Raw genomic sequence first — 23,275 nt, 5'->3', positions numbered from 1 at the left:
TAGGCTATAAATAGCCCCGGCCAGTAGCCATCCTCGCCATCCCAATCCGCCCGGAGCTTTCCCCCTTGCCGCCGCCAGCCACCTGAGAGAGGAGGTGGGAAAAGAGGAAGAGAAGGAGAGGAGGAAGGGAAGAAGAGAAGAGGAGGGTAAGAAAAGGAGAAGAGAGAAGGAGGAGGAGGCCACTATGAAGCCACCCGTCACCGGAGCGCCGCAGAGGAGGAGCTAGAGCTGCCGCCACCACCATCCACGAGCCTTCGTCAAGCCAGCCACGTGCTACTTCGCCGCCCCGCCGTGAGAACCGCCGCCCTCTTTCCCCCCTTCTTTCTCTTTGACACCCTGTCCGGCCTTCATGCCGCCACCATGCATGTCTATCCGGCGTTCGAGCCGCGCTTGCCTTGCAGATTGCCACTGCCGCTTGCCTTCACTGTGGTTGCCGCAGGTCCAGGGTTATGGAGCCCCGCGCGCCACCATGGTCGTGCCGCGGCTGGGGGTTACCCTATGACCATGCATGCGCAGCCCTACCACGGCCAAAGGATTGCCACGCCTCACCTCGCCGTGCCGCCGACCGCCACATGCCTGCCCCGCACCCCACCATGGCGCGCCGTGCCGCGCCACGGCACGCTGTAGCCCGCGTCGCCTGCTGCTCCGCCGCAAGCTAGCCTGTGCCGTGCCGTGACGTCGTGGCCGCGGTCATCGCCACCTTGCACCACGATGTCACCCCCGCACCTTAGCCAATAGCGCACGCGCCACATGCTCACCCACACGAACGTGGCGCACAGGATCCGGCCGGCACACCGGATCCGGCTGACCTAAATGACCACGTGTGCACCACGTGGGTGCCACGTGGCAGTGCCACGTGGAGCCATGTGGCGCTGATGTGTTCAGGGCTGGGCCCATTCATGGGGCCCACTAACAGACAATGGGCCCCGCTGACTAGTGGGGCCTACTGGCTAATTGGTGGGGCCCAATTGATCATTGACCGGTCAACGCTGACGTCAGCCGACACATGGCACCCTCCCATTTGCCACGTGGCCCAAGAAGAAGCTAACATGCGTCACCCTAATTAATGAATTTCCAAAATTAATTAAATAATTAAATAAATCCTTTAATCTTTAAAAATTCGTAACTAATTCATTTCAACTTAGAAAAATATGAAACCAGTTGCATTAAATTCATAAAATTGACCCAGTTGTGTGTAGCTAGTTTGGTGTTATTTGGATCTTCTAAATTTGGCTTTCTTGGAGTTTTTTCTTAGATGTATTGCTGATAAATTTATATTGTGTCGTATCTCGTTCTGTTCAGACCCGAGCTACGACTCGGAGGACTCAAGACCCTAAGAGGACCTCAACGACAACGGACAAGGTGTCATGTCACTCCAATCATATAGATCCTATGCATGCTTAGTTGCTAGCGCTTTATTTATGATGCTTGGATGATCATTGATTGCATAGCCTATGTTTCTATCCATGCCTTGATAATTATTTATCATGTTTTCCTTGTTACCAATTTGTGGGCTAGCTACAGAATCCTAGCTAGTCCACCTTACTTATATCCGTATACATGCTTTTGAGTTATGGATGGGTATATGCCATGGTTATGGGATGGGATTCCTTGTACACTCTTGTGTGTGTTTTGGGTGAGTGTGATCCCTGGACATGTTTTGGCGGGAGCGAGCCGCGGTTGGTACTTAGGAGTGCCTTGCTAGGAGAGAGCATTCTCCACCACCCCTGTGCTCGGACATAGTCAATTTAACCATGTTTATTTGGACTATATACGTACATACCGTTCGCCTTGTTATGGGTGGGGTTCGGTCCGAGACTAGTGGTGGATAGTGCTCAGCCTGTAAGTGGATTGGAGGATCAGTGTAAGGAGTTGAGGCATTGACCTGCTCCGACCAGACTGCACCTCGGCATGGGTAGGTTTCACAGCTTCGAGGTCTCCGACTGGTGATGGCATGCCCTGCAGTCGAAGACACTACCAGACTCAAGGAACCAAGAGAGTGCTAGCCACCTACTAGGGCTCCAGCCGTTAGGTGGGGTCTAGACGACTAGGTATGATTTTGGTTCCATTCAGGTAGGTACAGATGTACAACCTCTGCAGAGTTTATATCCTATAGCTATAGTTTGTGTCCACTAGTATGGACAGTCCTCTGATCTGTTACTCTGACTAGACTTTACTACTCTTCTACCTCCCCTTTTTGAGATAGACTGGCATTTGCTGTTGAGATGTGAGGGGAGGGAGCTCTCACATCGCCTAGTTTGTATGGGTGCTAGATTCTTGGGTGAATGATCTAGTGGTTTGTGACGACTTCCCTAATATGAGGTGTTGACCTCGAAGATGGTATTGCTTGGATGCTTCCTTATTTGCTGCTACTGCTGCTGCATAAACCTCTACAGCCATATATAGGTTTATCCATGCATATAAAATTATTCCTTCATTTCCTTGGCTTGCTATTGTTGGGAGTTGATATGGCCTACCCGCTTCTCGGGTAGATGGTGGCTTTTCAGGATCGGAACCCGACTACGACTTTGACAACGATGGTTGGAAGGACTAGGGATGGTCCCTCGCTGAAGTCGCCTCTAGAATTGGAGTTTGCCACGCTACATGCTTCCGCTACGTAGATGTTTTAGCTTTCATGATTCAGTCCTGATGGACTTATACCGGCATGTGCTGAAGAGTTGTACTTGTTATTTATGATATTATTACTCTGTTGCTACTCTATATTTTTGTGTTGGTATGGAATTGTACTATCTGAGATAGGGATTTGCACGTGATATCTTTCTTGGGACTATCACGAAGGTGCTTAGGCTTGAATTCTATGAAATGGGAGTCGGGTCGTTTTAAGCCCCTAATGGATCCTTTTGGTTTTATATATTAAAAAGGGTTCATGTAAAAGGCCGAAGGCCCAAGAAAAAAATAAGGGGGAATAGGCTAACTAAGATTACATAACGAAGAGGCTAAGAAAAGCTTCAGTGAGGGTTTAGCTCTAATAATGGTCTTGGACATCTCCTCTCTGAAGCTGGCTTTCCATCTAGCAAGAGATATACTCGCTGAGTCAAAAATGATGTCATTTCGATGACACCAAATACACCAACGAGTTGTGATCATCACCTCTCTGAAAGCTGGTGACCCAAAATTTTGTTTTGCTTTAATGACATTGGTTGAGTTGCGGTGTTCCAATTGATTCCAATAAAGGCCCAGCAGGTTTGACTAAAATGGCATTGGAAGAAGAGATGAAACATTGTTTCCTCTACTACCCCATTGCAGAGAATGCAATTATAACTCTCTATATTTCTATTCTTCCTTCTGAGGATATTTCTCATGTTAAGTCTGTCCAGAAAAAGAATTTAAGTCTTGGTGCATAGGTGGCGAGTTAATCGCTCTTACATACCAAACTAGAAATTTCATAGATATGTTGTTATCCATAAATAAACTATAAAAGGTGCATAGGATTTCTGAATCCAGCTCAGAAACATGACATCAATCACCATCACAGATAAGGCTATAGTGCTAGAAACGCACCAAGCAGGGTAGTTCAACATGAGCGACTTAAGATTAAAGTGACGATCCATACAAATCCAAAGAAGATGGTGCAATAACTTGGCAAATTAGTGCACTTACAGTTCAAACGTTATAATGACAACGTGTTAAGCAAAGTAGACGGTCATATGAATTTTCTTCCCGTCAATAATTCTTAATTTTTTCATTAAAAGTGCTACTGCTTTTCAACTATATACATAACTTATTTGTTCGTTAGTTAAAAATTAAACAATATTTTAGAATTACACCATAGACATTACCAAAAGACTATAAAGTTCAAAATAGGGATTATGTGACCTTAGGTTTTTTCTATGATTCTTCTCATGTATTCAACATTTGTATACAAACATTTTTATCTCTAACACGCTTTAAAAATATTTATGCCAAACTCCTAAAAGGTATTGTTAGCATGTATTAATATATTGGTTTTTTTAGCTGAACAATGCATATAATCAAATATATTTTTAAAACTTGGCAGGAGCGCTGCCGCATCATTTAAGGATGTAATCAAATATTTAAAAAAGAATGAGGGTGAACTTATCAATATTGAATATGGAATTAAATATTTCTAATCAAAATTAAATTATTGTATAAAAATAATTAATATGAAGACATAACATTAATTTCGTGAACACTGAAGTTTTAATCTTGGTTAAATATATTGCCATTGCGAAACGAATATCCATGGTGAAATAATGATCAATAATTTGTTTCGATGCGAATATATAACTGACCTAGTATTAGTAAATATTTGCTCATTATAAAATTTGGACTGTCGGATGCACTAATTTATCAAGTTATTGCACTAAATTGAACATTTTACAAGTAGTTCGACCAATCCGCACCAACCTATCGAGTTATTGTATTAGATTGATTACTTTACAAGTTGTTAGACCAATCTATACCCACATGACAAGTTATCGTACTAGATTGAGCATTTTACAAGTACTTGATAAGTTGTTATATGATACGTGCAATTTAGGGGACAATGGATTTCTTGGTGCGTTGAGCACTGATCAGCAACTTGACCTTGAGCGACACCACGTACTCAGCGTCGGCGTCGGCGGCGCCGGTGGCTGCATAGTCCATGGGCGGTGGCGGCGTGGCTGCGTGGCGCAAATAGACAACTACCACCGCCGTCGTAGCTTGATGCTCCTGATGCTGGCACCAGCCGACGAGGCCGTGCCCCAGGCTCCCCGGGCATGCTTCCCCATACGAGACGTCTTAGGGCCTGTTTGGTTTGAGTTGCTTATTATAAGCAACTTAAAGTTGTTTATTTAGAGTTGCTTATTTTTAGTTCAGCTGTTTGGATACCTTTGCTTATAAGCATTGAATGAGATGGATATTGTCATGTTTGCCCCTAATCATTGAGAGAGAGAGGGAGGGCAACCAGGCATTCAATGAGGGCAAGAGGTGTAAAGTGCATCTTTTAGTCCCTGTAAGCAACCATAAGCAACTCAAGAGTTGCTTATTTGCTTATAATAAGCAACCCATAAGCAAGAGTGATTGATTTCATAAGCAACTTATTTGCTTATTTTAAGTTGTTTATGCATAAGCATGTGAAACCAAACAGGCCCTTAGGAAACTGCTGTAGCAATGCCTTTCTCCTTACAAAGTAAGGGGGTGTTTGGTAGGGAGGGGCTAAATTTTAGCCCCTGTCACATCAGATGTTTGGACACTAATTAGGAGTATTAAACATTGTTTAATTACAAAACTAATTGCACAACCTCTAGGCTAAATCGCGAGACGAATCTATTAAGCCTAATTAGTCCATGATTTGACAATGTAGTGCTACAGTAACCATTCGCTAATGATGTGGACAGAGTACTCGCACATGACACTGCTAGTCGTTGGTTTCCGCATTAGCGAGTAATTTTTTTTCCTTCCCAGTTGCTTAGCACAACTGATTAGTGTGGGAAATATGATTGTGCATTCTAACCATCAAGTTTAAATCCTCTCTAACTCAAATTTGGGTGCATATTTCTTTTTCTTAATAAAAAATCACCTAGCTCCTTCTAAATTGACCTATTTTTTTCGCTCCTTGAGTATATAATTCAGTTGAGCTGGCTGTTGCTGTAGCTTATGAGCCAGCCATTCAGCTGCTACAGTAGCTGATTAGCCAGCGACTAGCTGCTGCATGAGCTACAGCCATGCAGCAACGTCAGGCAACCGTGCACTTTAAACAAGCGATCAATAGTGTGCCATTTTCATTTCACATTCAACCATTTGGAACCATAAATTGAAATGGACGTCATTTACCATAGATTATGCAACATGCACAAAATAAATGATATGCATACAATTAGAACATTTTAGTGCTAACAAATTAGAAAGAAATTGAGAGGTTACATTCATAACAACAAATTAGCAAATTGAGAAAATATCTCCATCATGTCAACCCATAAAGTCCTGCTGCAACCCAATCACGAACTTTACTAATATCATCGTTGGTAGTAGCGGCTAACCAATCTGATGTAGGGTCATTTTTATCACCAGTCCTAATAAGGTAGGTGCCATGACCAAACATGTCACTACCAACCATTCCAGGTTAGTTGTTGTCCAATGCAAAATTGTGTAGCACAAAGCATGCGACAATAATCTTTGATTGCTTCTCCATAGTATATAATGAGAATTTGCCACTTATTCTTTACCACTCCAAAAGCCCGTTCCACAACATTCTGAAGGCACGAATGATGGTAGTTCAAAATTTCATTCAAATTCTCAGGACCTTTGGCATTAAACTCTAATAAATGGTACCTAGCCTTGCGATATGGTGCCATATAACCCTCACGTAGTGGGTAACCAAAATCCACCAAATAGTACTTTCCTACATATCAACATTGTTATACAAAGAGCAATTTAGAATGGCAGTCCCATATGTTAGTTACTATAAACCTTACACACAAAATAAGCTCACCTTGGGGTGGGTGAGGGAAATGATCAGCTTGGTTTAAAGCCTCCCTCAAAACAGCAGTGTCATGCACAACACCCTTCTTCCCGGTAGCGACAAATGTGAACCTCATGCCCATGTCACAAACGGCCAAGACATTCTGGCAGGTGAACCCCTTTTTATTAATAAAATCATCATGTGCGTACTCAGGGACTGACACCGGAATGTGGGTTCCATCTATAGCTCCTATGCACCCATCAAAATATGGTGAGAATTGATGCAGCCTAGGATGCACACACCATAACAATGGATCCGTTGGCCTAATAATAGTACGTGCAAAAGAGACCATGACATCTAACACTTCACCGAACTTCTGACTTACGGTGTCCAGTGACCTACAAAATCTATCTGACATTTGTCTCTGGCATTGTCTTGTGCCACATGCCCATAGGAACATCCCTAATGCCTCAACTGAATCACATTATCGTGTGGATTTTAGCCCATGGTTGGACACTAAGATTGAATGCAACAACTGAAATGCAGATGGATGGAGACGGAAATTTTTGTAGCACTTCTTATTGTCAGCAAGGTTAATAGCAACCCATTGACGGCCAGTCAACTCCTGCAAGTGCAACGGACCATCTTGCACTCCACATCCACTTGAGGTAGATGATGCATACGCAGCTAACACACCAATGGTTGCACCCATGTCCCACCAGGTAGACCACTCATCGTTCAACCTTGCTGGTGAGGTGCTGGTGTTGCTCGAATTTTCCGAGCTTGACATTCCTTTCATTTTCAGACCATAACAACTAGCAATGGTCCCAGCTCATTCAATCAGCGATCTGAAAAGAATTTGATTCTGTGTTAGGCCTAGATATGCTAGCTCTAAGATGAACATATGAAATGCATACCATCTTTTATTTTCTTTCCAAATTCCCAGGTAATTAAATCTGAAAATATGATTTTATTGCATACCTTTAGCATCCATTTGATCTTGACTTGTTGAGAGCCACCTCATTCATCATGGATACCTTGAGGCTGAAAAATAAATCATATTGTCAACCACATACCTCATTATTAAGCTATTCAAGTACATGCTGTTATTGTATACCTGAACTGAAAGGTTGTAAACAATAATTTGCAAAATGTTAAAAACAACAGCAGCAGCAATAACGACACAAATTTATATGGATTAGTAGCATCAATAATCCAGGTCTAACATAACATAATTCACATTAGAAACACGATGCCACACCATGCCATGGTCACAGTACACGGACATACATTCCTAGGTAGATCCAAAAGACTTTCTAATCATGGACCGGTACTACTTCCTCTTAACATTATCCCAAGTCCATCGGAGCCATGCAATTCGGTTCTCTGCAGCGGTAATGCTCCTATAAGATGCACGTCGGGCTGGCGATCTAAACAGCTCAGTAGCTATGAAGTACAACTCTAACCCATTCGGTACACCATCTTGTTCTACAAGGTGCAGCATTTCCATAACCTCCTCTTCCTCACGGCTGATTAGATTTCTTTCATTCATAGTCCTTTGCATCGTGCTCTCGGATATGCGCTTGACATAGTACTCCATGCTCTTAGTTCTCTTGGGTGGTGGGTTGTCAACAACATGCTCCTTTCCTGACCTTTGCAACACACAACCCACACTAGATCGTCCAACATTGTCCTCCAACTAGGCAACATTTTCATCTGCCGCAGTGTTAGGGTTGCCTTCACTTCTAGAACTTGGTGTTCTATCTCCAATTCCACCAACACACAACATTGGACTGCCTTCTTTGTCCGTTGTCCCGAAAAGTGTGGTTAACTCATCATAGAATGGAAATGCCTTGCCACGGAAATGTTTGTTTGCCTCATTCTCCTATAAGTCATAAATAGGAAATATGTAAGCATGACGCCAATCCGAGGTCACCTCATTGAAAGCGGAAGGTAAATGATAGGAAGCAGTAATTATTAGAATGAAAAGCAGTTACCTCAATTCGGGATGTCCACCACTCATCATCGCAATCGATGGTGCGGGTACTGTTGTTCCACCCGGTACCACTCTTGTCCTTCAGTTTTCTCCAATCCTTGTACTGCCTCTTAAAGGCATTAAATTTGTTCTGAAGCTGTTTGCAGGAATATTTCTTGCCCGTCTATTGTTTAAAATTTGTGTACAGGTTGTGCCAACCTAGCTTAGTTAGGCCCTTTTTGTTGTAGTTGAGCTTATTCTTCTCATCAATGCAAAGGTCCATGAATATTTTTGTAGTGTTATCATCCCAGTTGGCACAGCCTGCATCCATCTGTGTGCAAGTTTGAATTATATGCTTTCCTAACTACAAGGTTTGTATGGCACACACGCAGTAGCAAAGACAACATGCAAGATAGGAAATATGATTTATCAGAATGTGCACAACTAAGGTGGAACTGATGCTTGCCTCATTGTGCTTGCGTCTTGCAGGAGTTCCACGCAGCTCGTAGCGACGAGCTTCAGGTGGAGACCATGATGAGGTAGAGGAGTGTGCCAGTGCTGCCGCCTTTGTTAGGTACCCCAATGTAAGTTTCCTTTTCTTTTTCCAGAAATCAACTAAAAACAAATGGTAATGCATGTGTAACTCCTGGATAAGGAAACTAAAAAGATTTTCTCTGCATTCTAAATGCAGCTACCTTTCTTATCCTTCGACATTTTTCACAACATCAGTAGTAACCCAGAAAAGATGTGTAGTGGTTGACAACATTCCAAGCACAGATGAAATTTTTCTTCTGCAGAAATATTTTATTAACATTTTCACACACAAGAAGAATAGAAGAGAACTGCACATGGAAGCATATCCTAAAGCAACTGCACTGATGAATTTCTAAGAAGCTGAGCATAGATTTCAGGACCTTTATGATGAGTTCAGTTCTCTTTTGAAGAAAACATAAAAGCATTTTCCTTGTTATTTTGTTATGGGAACAATACTATGCAAAGCAGATCCTTAACTAAATCATACTCTCACAGGATGAATCACTTGACTTCAATGTCTAACTCTAGCTCTGAACATTGTGCAAACACCTCTGCACCTGACATCACAGGTTTAGTCACACTTCATTGCCCAGCTACCGTGGTAAATGAAACTAAAGGGTCGTCTGTTTTTTTGACACAAGCATCCCTAACGATGGATGATGAGGTTTACACATACCCTTGACAGAGAATGGTAATTATAGTTCCATTCTATGCGCTGGAAGCTGCAAGTTTCATGAATAAGTCGTAAACTTACTGATACAATGTCCTTTGCAGATGCTGCAGTCCCCTAGTTCTGTGATGAGCAACAACCAGAGGGAGCTCACTCTGGCGCCTCTCTTTGTGCCGTCAGAGCTCTGTTCAGAGAAAGACTACAGAATTAATCAACATTTTCAGTTTGTTCCTTCAACTAAATCAACATTTTCAGTTTGTTGTTTAAACTAAATCAACACTTTCAGTTAACCGAATCATTTGTGCTAAAATTAAACATGTCTAACACAAGGAGTGAGGATGGAACCATCTATCAAGAGAGAAACTATGAGATCGTAAGATGCAAAATGGCCAAATGAAGGTACCAATCCAACAATGCCAGGGAGCTACTAGCGCCAGTGGATCCAAGCGCGAGTTCCTGCCCTTGCGCCGGCAGCAACGTAGGTGGGCGGGCGACGATGGTGGGGCGGAGGGCGGCGTCGGCGGGCTGGCTGGCACCAGGGGAGGGGCCGGCCGGAGGCAGGGTGGGCGGCGGCGGATCGGGTGAACGGCGACAGCGGATCTGGGTGGGGTAGCGACGGTGGGCGGAGGGCGGCGGCGACGGGCTAGCTGGCGGCGGGGGAGGGGCCGGGCGAAGGCGCGATGGGCGGCAGCGGATCCGTGGGCGGGTGACGACGGCGGAGCTAGGTGGGGCGACGGCGGTAGGGCGGAGGGCGGCGGCGGGGGAGGGGGAGGGGTCGAGCGGAGGCGGGGTGGGCGGCGGTGCCAGGCGGAGTGGCGGGACGTCGGTGGAAGCGACGGGAGATGGAAAAAAGGCTGTTGTCGGGGGAGGGGCCGGGCGGAGACGCGATGCAAGTGCGGCCTAAGAAAAATAAGCCCAGCTGTTCGGCGGGCTGCTGGGTTGTTGCTATTTGGGCCGCAGCCGAACGGCTGGGCTGTACAACAACAGCTGCAGCCTGCTAGAAAATCTCAAGCGAACAGGCCCACTCTCCTTACTCCTTGGTAATACATGCCGGCCAATTGGTCAGGGTCTTAAAAAAAAAAAGATACTGGCATAGATCACAAGATATATCGAAAGGCTGGAAAAGCTAACTTGCTCGTATGCAAGGTTAGTCATAGAAAATCTCTTTTATCTCTTCTTTAAATAAGTGCAGTTTTGAAGAAAACAACTGCCTAAGTAGTTCTCAAATCTCAACCTTCAGTTTGAAAATAGTTTCTGTGACGATGACATCCAACGTGGTGAATAGGATTTCAAATGTTGCTTGTAGAGTATTCGTCCTTGTGCCATACATATGCTTGGATGTCAGGCATGGGTCCCTAAAATAACCATAAACAATATTCCAAAATTTGCAATAAAGGTTACCAAGATAAGATAAGTTTCGACAAAAACTACCTTGCACAATTTATAGCATGAACTGTGACCGCAGAGGCTTGGAGAGGACTCCTGTCACTCAGGGGCGCCCCCATCCGTACTCCGCCGCTCCCCCTCCTCACGCAACCGCAGCCCGCCGCCGTCGCTGCCGTCGCCGGCAGCGGCGGCGGGCCTCGAGCCACAGCAGCACCTCACTCCCCGCCGCTTCCTCTTCTCCCCCGATCTATTTTGCCACTCGAAGCTCCTTCCAGATCTCGATCTCGCCCAAAGCTCGGGTGCCCCCTCCTGCTTGCTCTCATGGCGTGAGGGGTGAAAGGTATGGGCACGGCTGGTCCCGGCTGTGGCCCTGTGGATCTGCTCCGACGGCCGGATTTGGGGGCCCCTCTGCCTGCCTACTTCCCCTGTGGCTCCCAGATCTTGTTGCGGTCTTGACGACCTGTTCCACCGTCGCTCCTCGCTGGCAAGCTGCGTCGATGGCCCTCTGTGCCTCAGCTTGCGGCCCTCCCCTCCCCTTCCCCGACCTATTCCGCGGATCTTTGGGCGCTGGCGGTCGTGCAGCGAGAGCGCCGCACTCGGTGTGCGGGGAGGCGATTCGCCTCCGCACGAACGCTGGATTCGGGGCCATTGCCGTGGAACGAGAGTGCCGTGCCCGGCGCGCAGGGAGGTGCTTCACCTTCGCACGGTCTCGGCGGCTTCTGTTGTGCCTCGCTTATTGCGGGCGACCATGATCAGCCACAGGCGCTGGCCACCGCTCTCACCCAGGCTAGTGATTCAGGTCGAGGTTCATCCTTGCCCGTTGCCAACCTCTCTTGCTATGATTTGGGCTACCTAGTTGCTGGTGTCTCTTTGTGATGAGGGTGTCTTCAAGCTTTGTGCAGCCACAGTAGTTCAACCCGTCAATCGTCTGGAGTCCCGCCTTGGAGCAAGAATTGCTCGGCCCCATTATGCTTCTGTTCCATTGTTGTGGCTGTTTTGTTTCCTTGGGTGTGTGCTCGTGCTGCGATTTGTAATTATCCTGATCACCGTACTCGTTATCGAGGACGGTCGCCTGATCTTGTAATCTCACTTTGAAGAAATGAATGTTCAGGTGGGCTTTCTTAGCCCACCGTTGACTCTTAAAAAAAATAGCATGAACTGTGAAACAAATTGACGCCTAGGGAAACTGAGAACTAATTGATTTTTTTTCTCTCTGCGTATCAGACCATCCAAGCCCGGGAAGATCACAACCGATCCAGTTAAAGGTAAACGCATGGGGAAACTGAGAACTAATTGACGCCAATTTCGAAAATGATGGAAGAGGCAGACGCAAGAAACAGCTAGCACCGTGTCCACGACCAAGCATTTACCAAAGAGCAGGCTACCAAATACGCTCATAGTAACAATCTGGCCCGCCTTGTGCCAGGCATGCCAATTGCCAAGGGGAAAAAAATTCGATGCCAAGAGTGTTACTTACATTGATTTGATTACGTGAAATCAAGTCCCAGCTGTCGCAGTAACTATCACTGCTGTTACAAAACCACAAGCAGCCAAGCACATTGTCACAAATCCTCTGCAGAATCCGCCCATGTTTCAACGACTCGTAGCTATCCACCAAAGCGGCTCCTGCAAAACCAAGGCCAGGCGGAAACATCACCTCCAAAGCTGCAACACAGACAAAACACCACGCTTTTGGCCGTGTTCGGCCACGGCCAACGCAACATCGCAGGCTCAGAAACCTCCTTGTTCGCAGCGAAAGCGACGGCGCACGAATGCATCATATCTATAAAAATCCATGCACACGAAGCAGCTGCAGCGCGAGCCAAGCACAAGCATGCATCGCCAGCAGCAGCAGCAGCACGAGGTGACGGGCGGCCGGAGAGCCGGCCGGGAGACGGCCAACGGCGGCCACAGTGCGGCCGCTGCCGATATGCCGGCCGGTGGTCACCGCACTGAACGGGCCGAGAGGCCAGGTGCCGGCCACCGCGTTGAGCGGGCCGAGACGTATGCCACCCACGCGGCGGAGCGAGCGGGCGATGCTCGGAGGGGCGCTGCGGCGGCCGAGATGCCGGCGCGGCGGACGGAGCGGAAGAAGAGCCTGGAGAGCTTCCTCGACGCCCCAGATAATGCGCGAGGGGGGCAGCACCAGCACAAGCACCGCGGCGGTGGTGGCGGTGGTGGCGGCCACGTCCCAGTGCGGCCGGTGCCGGCCCCGGGGGAGAAGGTGATGAACTTCCCCGGGCAGGGGCTGGAGTTCAAGGAGCTGTCTTACAGCGTCATCAAGAAGCAGAAGAAGGACGGCGTCAAGGTCAAGAAGGAGGTGTACCTGCTCAACGACATCTCCGGCCAGGCGCTCCGGGGGCAGGTCACGGCGATCCTCGGCCCCAGCGGCGCCGGCAAGTCGACGTTCCTCGACGCGCTCGCAGGGAGGATCGCCAAAGGGAGCCTCGAGGGCTCCGTCAGCATCGACGGACGTTCTGTAAGAGCACCAACACAAAGATGTCCTGTTTAAGTTTTTATAGGAAGCAGGAGAGGATTTGATGAAGGTTTCTGATTATGCACTGAACATTAAAGATTTATAAACTTTGTACAGGTGACCACGAGCTACATGAAGCAGATTTCATCCTACGTGATGCAAGATGACCAGCTGTTTCCGATGCTCACGGTGCTGGAGACTCTGAGGTTCGCGGCCGAGGTCCGGCTACCTCCCTCCCTCTCGAGGGCCGAGAAGCTGAAGCGGGTGTGGGAGCTCATTGAGCAGCTGGGTTTGCAGGTTAAGTCTCGATTGCCCTCTGTTCTCGGTTCCTATTTTTTTTTTGGCAAAAATATTAAATTCTAGTATTCTATCCACTAAAACAAAAGACTTGTGCTAACAATTATTGAACATCCTGCTTATAACCATTCATTAGAGAAAAAGAAAATGTCACAAACATGACTCACGTGATGTTCTGAATCTTGACCGATAACAAAAGATCTTACAATCAGGGATCGGTAGTTTAGGAATTGCCGGACATTATTATACTTCTAGTATTGCTTTTCTAAATTGTTCATCATACTATTTTGTGTGTATCTTCTAACTTAATCAAAATACGAAATTATACTAATGAATAACGAAAATAATCCGGAATGAACCTGCTTCCCATGATGTATCCGCAGTTCTCATTTCAGTGGAAAATCTGAAAAGCCTCAACAATATAACTGTATTTATTCCCCTGAAATTTCCTGGGGACTATGCCTGAGAAATTGAGAATATCATTCACATTTTTACAAACATATCTAAATGTCAAATAACAGACAACAGCTCACACATACATTGGGGATGAAGGGATACGAGGCGTCTCTGGTGGGGAACGCCGCAGGGTGTCAATTGGCATAGACATAATCCATAAACCATCCCTGCTGTTTCTCGACGAACCGACCTCTGGTCTTGACTCCACCAGTGCACACAGCGTGGTGGAGAAAGTGAAGGAGATTGCAAAAGGGGGACATTGTGCTGATGACAATTCATCAACCATCTTTCAGGATTCAGATGCTTCTTGACAGAATTGTCATCCTCGCAAGGTGATAAAAGCCTAAAGCATTTTATTTTAAATCACTGTTTGAAAAACCAAGTTTCTAATGGACAGATCAGTTATGCACTATTCCTTCTTTCATTCTAACTAGTTACTACAATTCATGCAGAGGAAGGTTGATCTATCTAGGCAGTCCAATAACACTTCCCACATACCTTGCTGGATTTGGCCGACCAGTACCTGATGGAGAGAACAGCATTGAGTATCTCCTGGATGTCATCAAGGAATACGATGAATCAACACTAGGACTTGAGCCTTTGGTTTCCTACCAGAGGGATGGCAGCAAACCCAATGAAGCTGCTAAAACTCCAATACCAAAGACACCAAGAACACCATATCAGAAATCAGTGCAGTTCCGACAAATCCAGCTCAAAAGCAACCAGTTTTCTGTCACAACTGCAACACCTCATGCTCATCCCTTCTCAAACTTCGAATCGTACAATATTGATGAGGAGGAGGAAAATTTTGACAACTCTCTTGAGAGGAAGTCACAGACTCCATTGCATACTGGAACCTCAACCTACCATCCAAGACTAGCTTCACAGTTCTACAAGGATTTCTCAGTTTGGGTTTATCATGGTGTCACAGGGACACCACACCGTAAGCCTACATGGACGCCAGCTCGAACACCAGCAAGGACCCCAATGTCAAGCTACCAACGCAGCCGCGTGGCTACTCCGCACCATCAACCTCCTCCATCTCCACATGAACCAGTTTTCAAGCCAGAGGAGCCAACCTATCATGAGTACCAGCTTGATCTTGAACCACTAGATGCCCCAGAGGATGGTCCTAAGTTTGCGAATCCATGGCTCAGGGAAGTCGCTGTACTTTCATGCCGTACTGCACTAAATGTAGTGCGCACACCAGAGCTATTCCTCTCCCGGGAGATTGTTCTAACTGTCATGGCACTCATCCTTTCAACACTCTTCCACCGCCTTAGTGATGCAAACTTTACAACCATCAATCGCCTCCTCAACTTCTACATTTTTGCAGTCTGCCTTGTCTTCTTCTCATCCAACGATGCTGTTCCCACATTTATCCAAGAGCGCTTCATTTTCATCCGTGAGAGGTCCCATAATGCATACCGTGCTTCATCTTATGTGATATCCTCCCTTATTGTCTATCTCCCATTCTTTGCTATCCAGGGCTTCACCTTTGCAGTCATCACAAAATTCATGCTCCATTTACAAAGCAATCTGGTGAATTTCTGGATCATACTTTTTGCTTCCCTCATAACAACCAATGCATATGTGATGTTGGTCAGTGCACTTGTTCCAAGCTACATCACTGGATATGCGGTCGTTATTGCGACAACTGCGCTCTTCTTCCTCACTTGTGGATTCTTCCTGAAGCGGACAAACATCCCTATTGCCTGGCGGTGGCTCCATTATATCTCTGCGATAAAGTATCCATTTGAGGCATTGCTTGTGAATGAGTTCAAAGGAAGCCGTTGCTATGTTGGCACACAAAATGAGCTTTCACCTGGACCTCTGGGACAAATCAAGCCAAGTGACCTTCATATCAGCCTGAATTTGAACTTAACGACATGTCCCCTGATAGGCCAGGATGTGCTCTCCACCATGGACATAACAATTGATAACATCTGGATAGATGTTGCAATTCTACTTGCCTGGGGTGTGCTCTATAGACTTTTCTTCTATGTAGTCCTGAGATTCTACTCCAAGAATGAGAGGAAGTAAGCAAAGTTTTAGCACAGATGTATGCATAGCAATTTATGCCATATCTGTTTGCAACAAGCAGGTTCTGTTCCTAGAAACTTAATTTATTTTATAGAAAATTTGTATCCAGAAATATTGATTGAAATGAAAGAAAGATTTATTTATGTTCTATATAATTAAAGCTTAAAGCACTTGTCAAGAATGATGGCCAGACCATTTACTTCAGATCCTATTCCATACTATTTTCATCCTAATTATTTCCTAAAACAATTAGCTATATGCTAGTATAACACTCAAAAGCTCAGATTTTCTTGGCTTGATCTATAGAGATATTTGTTCTTACTGCAAGACTGAAAAGTTCATCTTGTGCTTATGGGCCATTGCATGATTTTATTGTGGTAATCCATGCAGACCATGGGACTACCGAAGGCACCAGAAATCATTAGAGATGTGTAGCCTAACCAACCTATGGTTGTTGTTTACGTATAACCGAAGCGCACCCCCCCCCCCTCCCCCCTCCCACCACCACCACACACACACACACACAATGGGCGTGAGGTGTTTCCCCTGAAGCTACATTTCTCTGGGGCTGAAGCTGAACGCACTGGCCATAAGCACCGTGAGTCCGTGGCTTGCTGGCATCGCCAGGACGTGCTATATATTAAACCATGAAAAATTTCATGTATGGGTAGTCTCAGGCTATCTTACCAATACACAGGCTATCCTGAAACACCTAGCCTGCATCAGGTAAGCAGTGGGCACGCACAGGAGCCTGCTCTGCCCACTGGCTTGCGTCCAAACTGGTATGGGGAAGGCGCTGCCAGCATTGCTGACGGAATGGCTTTCCTGCACTGAAGAGGCATTTTGTCGAACAGATGGTGCACGGTGGGTGAAAGTTCGAGCGTACCTGAACCGCAGCCGTTGCCCGTTGGCGTAGTTGGGCTAACGACGGGTGGTGGTTGATGGCGTCGCTATCGAAAGATGGAACTCCTCGTGCAGGTGCGGGGAGGAGGATCCGCTGTTACGTGGAAATGTAGCCTGGATGGCGACGCCGCTGCGGTTGTGGCCGCAGCGCGGCGTGGAAGTCGAACACGTGGTGGGCAGCTCGGTGGCGAGAGTTCTCCGGTGGAGGGGACGTGTGGAAGAGCAGAATACACGGCGCGGGCCACAACGGCGGCGGAGATGGGCGTCGGCGCGGTCGCGGAAGTGCGGAAAAGGTGCGAATCATTGTTATATGGTGGTCGTCACGGCGGCCTACTACTGAAGCTATAGAACTTTGTTTACAAGCGCGACCCACTTTTTTATTTCTTTCGAAACAAAGCACAAAGCTTCAGTCTGCCAGTAATAACAAATATCTCTACAAGTTTATCCTGTATTAGAAAAATCATAGGGAAATTAGTTCTGTAGCACCGAAAGATCATGACTTCTGAAAAATATCACTGAAAGAACACGCCCACGTAAAATACCATCAAGAGATGCAACCCCTAACCGAAACTACCATTCTGTTAGAATATGCCGGCACCTCTGTTAACTCAGAGAAAAATACCCCCAAATCGTATATCTTCTAGGTGTCAGACTTTTCGGAAAAGTTGTGATGGTACAGAATAAATTGTGGCAATAATTGTATGTACTTGTGAGAGAAATTTTAGAATGATTGGAAAAAATAAGAGTCGTCTACCCAAAAAATCTAACGGTGATACAAAAATGAAAGTACGATGAAGTACCTAAAGAGTGTACCAGGAAGTACCAATTTTGTGGGAATCGAGTAAAAAATGGTTCTTAAATTTTTTTTAATTGTTTTTTTCCGATCTGCTTTTAAGTACCACAAGTATCGATGGGTAGTTTTAAATCATCGTAAAACATCGTAAAAGAGCTCGTGCTTGTCAAATCATCTCTACTATACAAATACACTATGGAGCAACAAATTATGCAGCTAGCTCAACCTTAGCACATTGTATATACGCAGTCTACGCATATACTGGAAGTTCGTTCAGATAGGTCAACAAAATGGAGAAAATGGATAGGGGAATTTGAGACACCGAGAAACAAACAATCAGTTCACTCGTAAAATTGCGGCGTAAGTTGCATTTGGAGCGATCGTCCTCGTTGCTAGGACTCAGACCTAACACGGGACTTGCAGCTTGGCATCTGTCTCTGACGCAGTGTGCCTACCTTAGCAGTGAATCTAAACATCTATTGCACAAACATATCCTCAACACTGCAGAGGTAACCAAATAAAACCAGTGTCCTTACCTGTCAGTCTGTCACTGTACATGCATTATAATTCATGAAGGATTACGTTAAGGAAAGTGACCCTAGATCATAATAATTTTGGTGATTAATGATAACATATATAGTTATTGGAACTAATGTGCTTGCAATATTTACCTTTGTAGGTGTTTCATTGCAATATTTATCTTTGTAGGTGTTTCATAGGTCACAAGGATGACTTCCAAAGTCATCAAAATAAGAAGAAAACGAAAGGCTTAAAAGAATTCTATGGCATCCAAATCATAGTAAAAATTCAGAGACACAATAATGGTAGTAAAGCTAGGTCAAAGACACAAAGTGAATCCTACTATAAATGTGCATCGACACAATTTACCGATTCATACGGTGACAATTAAAGAGGTCACCGAATCAATCGGGTACGATCGAATCGGTTCAGAATTAGCTCAGAATCCGCTATTCCATACCTAGGGTAGAATATCCGAGCCCCTCGGACCGTCCGCGCCCCCGCGCGCGACCGACTCTCTCACGCGTCCGGGTTTTTTTACCCACCCCGGCTGCCTCCGCTACAATTTTCCCACCGCTACTGGGCCCGTACTGAAAAAAATAACTGGAGCGGCCGGATAGGCAAGTTTCTGTGTTCCGTTGGTGCTACAAAATCGTTGGGTCAATGCCCGCAGAGACGCACATGCAGTCCTTGGGTAATCGGCAGGTGCCAACTGAGGTTATGTTTGTTTTTGGAAAATTGATTCTATGAAATGATATTACAACTTTCGCATCGTGATCGATGCATACATAGATTTCTCAGAAATACAATATTTAAATTGACACACAAGCTTAACATCTAAATGGTGGCGCCGCTTTATGTCTGCGGGCACACTCAGGCGCCCAGAAGCAGCTCGACGCCACTCCGCTGCTGTTCATAAATATGCTACAATGATTGAATTTCGGTCCAGATAATAATTGTGATTGCAAATATTCTCAACAGAATAGTGAATCAGAATAGTAAGAATAGCTAATTTAGCTCTTGAGAACGGACCATGTTTGCAAAAATACTAAATTGCAGCTCATCAAACTTTGGATTAGAAACCAAACTCCACAAGAAAATACAATTCTACAACAATTACAGCATCTAATGAAGATTACATGGTGTACCAAGAACCAGCAAGTCTTCCACTTGCAAATGCTGCACCACACAAGCTACACTGAGAAGAACAAGCTTCTGATTCTTTCATACAAGAGTAGACAATGGATCGCTGGATCCCACCCCTTATAAAGTTTTGCAACCATAGGCCCATAGTGATCACTTGTGTTGCCTCAATGCCACAAAGCAGAAGTGCCTCTGCCTAGTGCCTAATTCTTCAGCAAGCTTTCACTTCCTCTCAATTATCACCCGTGAGATAGCCAATAATCATCAAATAAAAAACAATTTTTTGTAAAGAAATTGACCAACAGAATACGGTCAGGTCATAAGCATTTCAGATAAAACTAGGCATATTGATCAGACGAACTGGTATTGATGAACCATAATGTTTGGAAGTCCAAAGCTTTAAAACATTTGGAATGATTAGCAAAGTATATTGGTCCAAACTTATTAATATCAGTCAATCAGACCAACCAGGTCTGCACCTAGAACCAAATTTGGATTGGCAAATCTGTGTCACTTTGCTCGTGATTTTGAACTCAGCTACTGAAACAAATGTTATGAAATCAAACTCAGAAACCTGTGTTCATATGCATATGCTAGATGCATCAAGGAGATAATAATAGGATATGGAGCAGTGTGCTGAGCATTGCACAGTTTTCACAGCATCCTTCGCACCGGCGTCCACGCCTCCTGCTGTCCGCGTCCCTACTCGTGACGCCATGAACACAAGAACTAATAATCTATGCACTGTGGTATCTAATTTTGTAGTCAGAAACAGTGACATATGTCAATGTAAAAAGCTTGTCTTGCAAACACCCAGGGTATCATAAACCAAGGAGAAAGCAGTTTGTAGGACCCCTCTCATGAAAGAGCCATAACAAAATGAACGGAAGCTGAAGAACAGACTGGCAACAATAGGAAACCAAATCAAAGCTGTAGCAGGAACTTACCTAAGGTCATGGAAGTGTTGCAAGATGGTCCTGGAGCTCATGATCTGTACAGGGTCAGAGCCAGCAGTTGGATTCACGCCAAATAATTGTTGTCATCCGCTAGTCACCTCCAGCACGTTGGTTAGAATGGCCATTGGCAGCAGGATTGATCTGGTCATCTGTCATCCCAGCAGAGACAACAGAAAGGAGACGCAGCATAGGGATTCTACAAGCAATCCACCAGTGAGTAATCCAGATTTCAGGAACATTCAAAAAAATTAAGCAACTCAGATGGTAGGCTGGATCTTTGATTAGGAGAGGATCGTCACTTGTGACCATAAGAGCATCCAAGTGTCACTGATCTCTTTTTTCACAGAGCTCGTCCCCGTACGCGCTTCATACACCAGCCATTACGCATCATCATCTACACGGTCCTGGCACCTGCAGCTACAGTGGCATCCTGATTCAAATGAAAAATATTATTTCTGCACTAATGAGTATTTTCAACATTCAAGAAACAACTGTGATGGCATTGATATGGAGAAATAGCTAAAGGTACTCTTCAGGAATCAGACTAGCATGCCGTATAGCTTGCTCTAGGAAATATATCAGTAGCATTCGTATGGATATAATGTTATAAAACATGCTAGCTTTACTAGGCAATTAAGCTCACCTCTGCATCAGTTGTTGCCCAAAAAAAGAGCATTGCAAAGTTCAGGAATAATCTCCACTGTTACAAAGGACCTCAAAATTGCATATAGCCTAGTCAAAAAGGAATAACTTCCAACATTTCTAAAGCTAGTTCAGGAAACGAAAGATAAGATTCCATTCTTACAATGAGATAATCCTAAAATAACTTATTGCATGGTTACAGGAAAGAACCAGCACAAACCATGGAAACCATAAATAGATAGCACTAACAAATCACTCGCAAAGTCAAAGAAGAGAATCAGGATACCGAAAAACAGAACCTGCAGTGTTTCATCTCGACGTTGTTGTAATTTGTCTGGCACAAGAGAACGCACCGCCAACTTCTGTAAGATATTTGCTGCCGGCAAGGACGCCAACTTGACCACTGAGTTGTCCCAGCTACCACCACAACACCGACGACGAATCCGTCGCCGCTCGCGGACGCCATGGTCACACGCCTGTTCTTCCTGGCCCCCGCAGCGGCAGCTGGCGCGGCGCCCGGCTCGGCCAGCGCGCGGGCTGGCTCCGCCTACCTACCGCGACCCCGCCGTTTGCCGCGGGCACCGACTGGAACCTCCCTTCCCATGCCAGAGGTAGTGGCGGAAGCGCCCTGCACCGTGTGCCTCGGAAGCGGACGCAGGACGACAGTGCGGTGCTGCTGCTGCCTCCACGTCCGCATCCTCCCCAAGCCTGCACAAATCATGTAAACCTACCTGACAAATCGATCAAAATCTTGGGGAATTAAATGGGGATGGGAACGGATGGCACCTACCGTAGCCTAAATGTTAATATCCAAAGCAGACCACAGCTCCATGTGAGGGGAGAAACTCACCGAAATTGGACACCGTAGTTGCATCCTCGTCCACCCAAGGCGACCCAAATAATGCTCTGGAGGAACTGCCGCTCCACCTTCCGGCAAATGGGGAGGGATAGGAAGCTGCCGCCACCTAGGAACAACGCCGGAAGTGCGAATCCACTCAAAGCGAGCCGGGTCGAAAGGGGAGCTGGCGACAAAATTGGCAGCAGGCGCAGGGGAGGGATAGGGACCTGTCGCCGCTGCCGTGCTTCAACTTCGCAAATGTCTCCAATCCAGGCGAGAGGGCTGGTTGGGAAACTGGCGACGATTTCAGACCTCGCCGGCCTACACCCGTGTGGTGGGTGGTGGCGGAGATTTCGGGTAGGGGACAAATCGTGCAGTGCAACGAACCGCATACGGGAGAGCGGCGAAGAACTAGGAAAAAATCCGGAAAAAAACGGTGGGAGTGGCGCCGGGGCTGGCACGGTGGGACAGTAGGATGGATCGCTGGCTCGGGTACGGAATAGCAGGATGTTTGGAGGGAGGCTAAACTTTAGCCTAATATTCGGATACTAATTAAAAAATTAAATATAAGTTAATTACAAAACTAATTGCAAAATCTTTAGGCTAAATCGCGAGACGAATCTATTAAGCCTAATTAATCCATCATTAGTGAATGATTACTGTAGCACCACATTGTCAAATCATGGATAGATTTGTCTCGTGCCTAGGGGTTGTGTAATTAGTTTTGTAATTAGTCTAGATTTAATACTCCTAATTAGTGTCCAAACATTCGATGACGGAGGCTAAAATTTAACCCCTCCTCCCAAACACCCCCTAATAGATACAATATTTTATAAAAAAGATAAGAGCACTAAAGAGTTTAAAGAGTTTAAAGAGCACAAAACTGCGCATAACTTTGTCAAAAAGGAATAATCTCCAATGTTTCTCAGCTAGTTCAGAAAATAGGGTATGTTTGCATTCATACGAGATAATCGTAAAAGGCATGCATACACTAGCTACAGGAAAGAGGAAGCATGTACCAGTGTACATAATAAAGATTTCAACAAATTTTGCTCTGACACAGGAAGCATATCTTGTTTTTTTTAAACGAGTATATCTTCTTATTACCTCTAATAGCAGAAAACAATTAGGAATTCTGATTCCTAAAGAGGCGCATTATGATCACCACCTTCATCAACCACCGAAATTAGTACTAACTAATCACTCATTCACTCGGA

General features: G+C 45.6%; 1 protein-coding gene and 4 long non-coding RNA genes across 12 annotated transcripts; 1 reads left to right on the top strand and 4 right to left on the bottom strand.

Moving 5' to 3' along the window:
* Window positions 1-7,598: 7,598 nt before the first annotated feature.
* LOC105914655 lies at window positions 7,599-8,732 on the bottom strand. Its single transcript, XR_002678207.1, has 2 exons — window positions 8,425-8,732; window positions 7,599-8,312 (listed from the first exon to the last, which is right to left on the bottom strand). It is a non-coding gene; the product is annotated as an uncharacterized LOC105914655 (long non-coding RNA).
* A 137-nt stretch (window positions 8,733-8,869) lies between these two features.
* On the bottom strand, window positions 8,870-17,484 carry LOC111257651. 3 transcript variants are annotated; one of them, XR_002678205.1, is made up of 6 exons: window positions 14,305-14,435; window positions 14,125-14,227; window positions 13,319-13,469; window positions 12,470-12,618; window positions 9,691-9,790; window positions 8,870-9,193 (listed from the first exon to the last, which is right to left on the bottom strand). It is a non-coding gene; the product is annotated as an uncharacterized LOC111257651 (long non-coding RNA). The 3 variants fall into 3 exon arrangements; XR_002678204.1 differs by lacking the exons at window positions 14,125-14,227; window positions 14,305-14,435 and adding an exon at window positions 16,952-17,484; XR_002678206.1 differs by lacking the exons at window positions 14,125-14,227; window positions 14,305-14,435 and adding an exon at window positions 17,151-17,484.
* Window positions 10,823-11,091, bottom strand: LOC111257652. The gene is made up of 2 exons (XR_002678208.1): window positions 11,038-11,091; window positions 10,823-10,961 (listed from the first exon to the last, which is right to left on the bottom strand). It is a non-coding gene; the product is annotated as an uncharacterized LOC111257652 (long non-coding RNA).
* LOC101755603 (ABC transporter G family member 17-like) lies at window positions 11,214-16,718 on the top strand. Its single transcript, XM_022827652.1, is given in 7 exon segments — window positions 11,214-11,791; window positions 11,895-12,103; window positions 12,217-13,471; window positions 13,586-13,765; window positions 14,287-14,477; window positions 14,479-14,553; window positions 14,674-16,718. Coding segments are annotated over 5 exon segments (2,721 nt in total). The 5' UTR covers window positions 11,214-11,791; window positions 11,895-12,103; window positions 12,217-12,787; the 3' UTR covers window positions 16,265-16,718.
* Window positions 17,485-19,465: 1,981 nt separating the features above from the next.
* On the bottom strand, window positions 19,466-22,538 carry LOC105914518. 6 transcript variants are annotated; one of them, XR_002678315.1, is made up of 3 exons: window positions 22,286-22,538; window positions 22,071-22,185; window positions 19,466-21,928 (listed from the first exon to the last, which is right to left on the bottom strand). It is a non-coding gene; the product is annotated as an uncharacterized LOC105914518 (long non-coding RNA). The 6 variants fall into 6 exon arrangements; XR_001164229.2 differs by having other exon boundaries at window positions 19,466-21,008; window positions 21,520-21,928; window positions 22,071-22,531; XR_002678312.1 differs by having other exon boundaries at window positions 22,011-22,538.
* Between the last annotated feature and the right edge of the window lie 737 nt (window positions 22,539-23,275).

The sequence above is a fragment of the Setaria italica genome, chromosome VI (genome assembly GCF_000263155.2).
Source record: "Setaria italica strain Yugu1 chromosome VI, Setaria_italica_v2.0, whole genome shotgun sequence".
Classification (NCBI taxonomy): Eukaryota; Viridiplantae; Streptophyta; class Magnoliopsida; order Poales; family Poaceae; genus Setaria; species Setaria italica.
This window is presented reverse-complemented; position numbering and strand designations above follow the sequence as displayed.